This window comes from Physcomitrium patens, chromosome 2, assembly GCF_059467195.1.
Source record: "Physcomitrium patens ecotype Gransden chromosome 2, ASM5946719v1, whole genome shotgun sequence".
NCBI lineage: Eukaryota > Viridiplantae > Streptophyta > Bryopsida > Funariales > Funariaceae > Physcomitrium > Physcomitrium patens.
The window spans coordinates 3928831-3936115 of NC_143411.1; the positions used below are offsets into that span (position 1 = coordinate 3928831).

A 7285-nucleotide genomic window follows, 5' to 3' on the forward strand; every position below is an offset into this window, starting at 1 on the left:
CACTTTATAACTGTAGAAATCTTTATTTTTTCTTTATAAATAAAATATGAGCACCAATTGGACATTTAGAATGGCATATGTAGTTCTTAGCTAAATTTTCATCAATGTACTTGTTGAATGCAACCAACTTGTTTTGTAATAGGCTATAGATTAGTTTGAATGGTGGTTGAGTTCCTTCTTGAAGATCGATGGAATAATTTTAGAAATAATGTTCTAAAAGAATAAATATATTATTTTTTAAAAAAAAATATCTTAATAATCTTAGTATTGATTTGGAATACTACTTAAAATATTTTATCTATGAAAAATAAGTATGGCATATATAATAAAAGTTGACCTTTCTTTTGCAGCATGCATGAAAGCTTATGCACTTACTAATAATTGTTTGGATGTATTCATCTTATAGATTTTTGCTTTCTTAGTAAAATCTTGGACTAAATTACAAGAAAAATCAAGGTTACAAAAAATACAATCTATTTAAAGGCTATCTTTTTTTAGCCATGATAATTTTAAAATAATCTGATTAAAAAGATATCTAATTTTATTAAATATTATTAAATTATTATGACTATTAGTTGATATATCTAAAATATTAGTTTTATATGTAACATCTTCAAAAGAAAACAAATGACCATCTTTTACTTTTATATGCATAAGTTTGATTTTCTTAATTAAAGATATTTCTTATTTTTTGATAAAGTTTTTATCTATGAAACATATCAAGTTTCTTGAATCTAACAAGGCTAAGAATTTACAACTTTTTGATCCTAAACAAACTTTTAATGTGAAACAAGCTGAAGGATTTTTAAAAAAAAAATATGATTTTTATTAGATGTTTCAAGATTCAAGTTGCACAATTTCTATTATAGCTAAAACAACTTGTTTTTAGATACATTGCCTTATTTGGCAACCACTCTTTTATTTTGTGATTGCATTACTTTTTTGGACAATATTGAATAGTGTGCTTTGATTCTCTACAATATAGGCACAAACCTTCTTGACAATGACAAGTCTTTTCTTACTCAAAAAGAATTTTAAAACATATTGTGTCAATTTGTATAGGCTTTGGCCTAGACGAATAAGCTTTCAAGAACTTAGAAGATATTGCTATAATTTGACTTGTACCTCTTCAATCAAATCTTTGCTCTTATCATCTTTTAAAGAGTTAATTTTTACATGCAATGGCTTGAACAATAAATTGCTCCAATGAATTTTCTCTCATCATCATCAAAAATAAATCCTTCAAATTATCTTTCAAGCCATATCAAAATTGATTGATAAAAGCTTTTTCATTTCAATTCACATCACAAGTAAGATTTTAGAATTCAACAACACATCCGACGGTTGAAGGTGATCTTTGTTGTAAAGATACAAGTTTGATTTCTACTATCTTTTTTATCTCTTTTTTTAATTATAGCCATGAATACTTTCAAGAATACATTCAAATCATAGAATAGTTATAAATCATTCTCCATCAAATCAAAAAAAAATACTCCGAGCAAGAACTGATCCTATAAATCCAACTAGAATAAATCCATTAAAGTATTGAAAAAGATGCAACCTTAGATAGAACTTTACTTGTTGTAAAAACCCTCTAAATTTTGATCTTATTCCATCAAACTTCTCTGATATACCTATCCTTCTATCCCTTATACTTGTAGTAACAAAACTCTTTAAATTTAGTTATAAACTTAATCTACTTACTTTTATTAATTACACAAGTTCTTGGTACAAAATTTGGATGTTATTATTGACTTCTTCCATGGACATAGGAATAGTATCTCCATGATTCTTATTTAAATATGTAAGATTTCTATCCTAAGAGTATTGATAAGCTCTTGAAGATTTGAAATAGTTACAAATCTATTTTTACTTTTACTTAGAATAACATTGATAATTTTTTCTTCCATAAACAATTCAAACAAATTCAAAAAGTTAAATTAGAAGAAGGTAATCCTCAACCTCTGATATGAAATAAAAAATTTCATAGAGAAAGATAATCCACTTTCTTTAAGGAAAAAAATCAATGTTAAAAAAATCAATTGTTTGTATAAAGGTAGATAGTCTGCACCCTTCAAAATATAATAATAGAAATGAGATAATTCATTCACCTTTAAAATAAGACAAGAAGAATAAATTAGTATTCTTGTCAAATTGTCAAAGACATGAATCTTAAAGAATTAAAAGACTAAGATATTCTTGTGTCACTCAAAAAGACTATATAATCACTCAAAAATGATATATTATTCAACTCAAATGACTAAAAATAAGAAGACTAAAAAGTCTTGAAACAAGACTAAGAACTAAAAAGATATTAACAAGAGTGAAGAAGGCTTTACTCATGCCTCTATTTATACTATCTAATTAGCAATTATGTAGTAATGATCTATAGAACCTCCAACATGTGTTGACTTTGCAAGACAAGTTTTTTATGTGTGCGTCACATAGTTAGCTTGTTCCACAAGCTACCAACACGTGTAACACATGGTTAATTTGTTAACTAAGTTTTTAACCTATCAATCAACTACAAATACGTGTAAAGTCAAAATCATGTCTATGAAGCTTCTAAGAAGCTTTGCTAGAAGATATTATGAAATTAATCTACTTTTATTTACTTCTATCTAATCATATAAGTAATTATTGGAATAAATACAAATATCCATGATAATATGTATATATATTGAAATCAATTCTTCAAAATAATTCTTTAAATAAATACAAATATAAATTAATAATATCTAAATTATATTTAAATAACTTTTAGATTTTATTTCAAATAAAATAATTTATATAAAATATCTTGGTTTTTGAATATAAATTCTATAGCAATGAAAGATATCAATAGTATAATAAAAAAAACTAAAACTTATATATGTTTTTATAACAAATAAACTTATATTCTAATAATCTTATATTAAATCAAATAGAATATTTAATCATATTTTATTATATATTAAATATCTAAATATTTAAAGATAAAAAATGTTTAAAGACGAAAAATATCTATATAATATGTAAATTAAATTAAATCACAAACTAATATATATATATATATATATATATATATATATATATATATATATATATATCCATACATGAATTTAAAATTTTTATTTGATAAAGTATCAAATCAAGCATAAAACCAAAGTCTTAGCAATGTATAAGGGACCACTTGAAGTTCCTATAAAATAGTAAAATATAGAATAAGTAGTAAGATAGTGTAAATTTTATTTTGATCTTTGATTAAGAATTAATTTTTAAAGTAGTACCTTAGATTTTTATTGTTGTTAATTTTTGAGGTAATATGAGTGTGTATATATATATATATATATATATATATATATTCATTAAATTAACTAAAGTATTAGTTTTTATTTCTCTTTTTAAATTTCATTGTATCTAATTGAATAAATGACCTAAAATATTCAAATGTTTCTGTTTTGTCTCCATTTGTTGTTGTAATTTAATTAATACTTGACTTTCTTGATTTGAATCTAAGATTTTTCTAAGGCCTTAAATAGTTTGTTGCCTAATACATTGAATCTATATTTGATTTCATAGATTATTTGAGTTGAATCTAATAACTATGATATTATTATTTATTTAAATTTAAATTTGTAATTTTAAATTGTAATAGCACAAATAATTATTTATATATATATATATATATATATATATATATAGTAACATGATGCTTAAGTATAATAAGCTATAACTATCAATAATCACAAATAGATCTAATAAGTTAAAAATAATATTGCTTTGATCTATTGATTTTATTATACAAGTCTAAATTATTTGCTCAAAGTATTAAATTATGTCAAAAGCATAGTTAATAAGGTCCAAATTGTTGTCTTTGTGGATAATTCAAATTACTAAAACCTAGTTTTAATATTAGTACTAATTAAAGATATAATATCTATTTATATTTTTATGTTGCTTTAGATCCAACTTACATAGTTGGGCCCTCTAAAATCTCTATCAATATTAATAAAAAATATTAAATATAGCTTCAAAAGATGAATTTTATTCATTTATATAAAAATAAATATCAAATGTAATATAAAAGGTACAAAAATCCTTCATTATCACTATTAAATATTAAATTAAATTTCAATTTCTTGTTAAAACAGAAAATATAAATAAATAAATAATTAATTAATTAATTAATTGCAACTTTTAAAAATGTTGACTTTGTTTAAGAAGGATTTAACAAAATTTCAATTTTTGTAAGATGTTTTAATGGATTCTACATTTCAAAATCTAAGTATAAAAATATCTTAATGTAGATTCTATAATTTATATATATGTCTTATATCTTAGGTTAAGCAAGAACTTAAAACATTAGATTCCACACATGTTTAATGAGAAGTAATACAGATACAACTTTTTAATGTCGCTTTCAAGTGACATCAAAATAATTTTCGAAGTGACACTTCCGTGAATCAAATAACATTTGTTAACAAATTATATATATATATCTGTAGCACTCAGATTGTGAAGAAATAACACTGTCGCTTTTTCTAGGATTTGCAAAGAGTTCTTGTAGAATTATTGAGAACCTGGACACATCCGCGTTTTTAGTGTAGTCCAAATGATTTGACTGAAAGAAAGATTCTTGTAATCACTAGGCTCTTGAGGGTGTGTACTGTATCTGAAAAACAGTACTTTTTATCTTTTGTGGTGAACTCCTACATGCAAGACACAATGTTCTCACACACCATTCAATGTACCAACCGATCAACTCTACGGAGTACACGTAATGACTTCGGAATAGCCATGCCAATAATAGTGCCTCCCCATGACACTTGGATGCCGACAAGTCCTCTAGAAATGAATGCGGGGGTTTTTAGCACCAAACGTGCCACAGAACAGTCACGGCATGGTAGAATCAACTTCTGTATGTACTCGCATCATAGCTTTTCAGATTCCACTCTTCGTGGACGAGGGGTAGTGCACAGAACAAAAGCAGAAACAATTCCGAGGCCAATCATGTAACATCCAACACCCACCGACAAAAAATTACCAGTCCAGTACGAGCAAGAAAACACCGACATTCAATCCAGTGGATCCAAAAATCACACGAAGCAAAATTAAAACCTCGGAATTTGGGACAAGGTTTACTAGTTAATGATGCCCGTCGGGCATAGGTGAAAAACCAGAACTCTAGTTCATCTGACGGACGAGGTTGTTCAACTTAGCCTCTCGGTTGCCAGCGTCACCATGCTCCACGTAGTGATTCCTCTTCTTCGTGAGACCACCAAGAGGGGCACTCAACTTAAAAGGCCACAAGAAGTTATTCGCCTCCTTGAAGTGGGGGCCGACTGTGTAAATCTCATGAATGAGATCCTCAATGCAGATGATACCGTACTTTCCAAGTGCCTCCTCAATGATGCTGTTGTCGGTCAAGGCAGTGCGGCTCTTGTTAAGCTTGCCGTAACCACGCTTGTAGATCAACTCCCGGACAGTTTTCAAGTTGGGATACCTGAATAAAACAAGTGAAGTCCAATAAGTGTTGCTGCTGTGTACGGCCCAAGTCAATGTTTAGCAATGGTTTTCTTAAACCGATTCCCTAAACGCCGATTTCAATCGAAGTAATGATGCTACCTTCAATTCTTACAAAATCCATAGAGATATCGAACTCACCCATAAGTGACGTATGGCTCAACCCTGCGCAACATGTTCACGGTAGCCTTGTTCACCTTCATGAATACGCCATTGAAGATCTGCCTCAGCCTCAACAGTTGCATGATCTTCCTGACCTTGGGGTGCATGTCATTGATACTAGATCAACAAGAAAAAAAAGAAGTCAGCACTCCTCTACAACATTCCACCTCAAAAAAAGGGAACATAATTAGAGAGAAATTTAAACAGGAAATTGATCGTGGAAAAAAAGAAATACTAATCTGTGCTGATTGCCTAAGTGCATTACAACTGCTTCTGGAGGAATAGATACATCGGGCAAAAATTCAATTCGGGCTTGAACTTACCCACGGATACGGACGACGAACATAAGCTTGGGCTCAGGCTCGACATAGAATCCACCCTTGAGCTTAGCCTCCCTCTTCAAGCTTATCAATTCCTTCTCCTGTACAACAGAAACGCTTTAGGAGATCGAACAAAATATCCAACTCGCAAGGGCAACAAAACAAACTACCCTGGAGGCACATGCCAAGAAATACGTGTGGGTATCTTGAACTTGCTCTAACCCGCAAAGGTGCTCAACACTATGTAGACAAGGAAGAAGTTGAAGACATACTATTGCCAGGTTCAATTAACATTAGGTCATGCGCATTCCAATAAGGCCGGTAATCTGACACGTGACCTAACCAAAAAACAATCGATTATGCAGCAAACAACAAACACAATCTGAAAAGACACAAACTTAAGGTTTGTAATGACCTTAACATGGCATTTCCTATCCACTCGTAAGCCATAAACTCAGCATTGTCACTAAACCCTAAAACCCAACCTCGTCTACTGAACAATGATCAACAGTCTAAGCTGCCCCCGCAATCGACTAAGAACCCAAATCCTTTCGCAACCGCCTCACCTGTCTCTGATACTCCTCCTGGTACTGCTGAGCACGCTTGAAAATGAGGGTTCGGTTTTTAGCATTCCGGGACTTGGCAGCGGCAAGCTGCGAGGACTTGGCAGCAGCCCATTGCTCGTCCCTCTTGCGCTTCTTGAGGAGCGTCTCGGGCACAACAGCAGGGGCTTGCTCGGCACTCATGGTGGCTGAGAGGACTGGGAGCCTGACCGCGAGGGGTGATGCAAGCGAAGGCTGCGAAAAGAGCCCTCGGTTGGACATTGCTGTGGCTTACCCTGGTTGCACACACGAGCTCCAAACCCTAATTCCCCATCCTACGGTCCCAGTTCCAATGAGAATTGACGGTCGAAATGAGCCTTCATCGGGAACGCGTCATGGAGCTCTGAACTTTGGGGAACTCAGTTGAACTCTAGAACGTATCGTTTATATCAATTTATTGACGAGTTTCTTATAAAATCTCCACTGAAAGCAAACTCTCAATGTTTTTTGAATTCTTTATGTATTGTGTAAAAATTGGACTACTCTTTACATGTTATACTACTATGTGTGCGTATACATATGTTTATTAAATTATATTCAATGCACCAAAAATAAATTTACAATTAAATAGTCAATTTTTTGTGTAATTATATGCTTATAAAAAGAAAGAAAAATTTTTTTTATATATATATATATATATATATATATATTTAAAATATATTCACACTTTTATTAAATTTATCCATCCATCTTAAC

General features: G+C 30.2%; 1 protein-coding gene across 1 annotated transcript; it reads right to left on the reverse strand.

Moving 5' to 3' along the window:
- Nucleotides 1-5093: 5093 nt before the first annotated feature.
- Nucleotides 5094-6794, reverse strand: LOC112293046 (60S ribosomal protein L7-2-like). Its single transcript, NM_001378779.1, has 4 exons — nt 6554-6794; nt 5991-6088; nt 5647-5784; nt 5094-5485 (listed from the first exon to the last, which is right to left on the reverse strand). The coding sequence occupies exons 1-4, from the start codon at nt 6731-6733 to the stop codon at nt 5167-5169; spliced, it is 735 nt and encodes a 244-aa protein (NP_001365708.1). The 5' UTR covers nt 6734-6794; the 3' UTR covers nt 5094-5166.
- Nucleotides 6795-7285: the final 491 nt, after the last annotated feature.

Coding starts and splice junctions, on each gene's coding strand:
- LOC112293046 (NM_001378779.1), bottom strand. CDS start 6,733: ATGAGTGCCGAGCAAGCCCCTGCTGTTGTGCCCGAGACGCTCCTCAAG. Junction 6,089..6,553: donor AGGAGGAGTATCAGAGACAG/GTGAGGCGGTTG, acceptor TCTGTTGTACAG/GAGAAGGAATTGATAAGCTT. Junction 5,486..5,646: donor GAGCCATACGTCACTTATGG/GTGAGTTCGATA, acceptor TGTTTTATTCAG/GTATCCCAACTTGAAAACTG.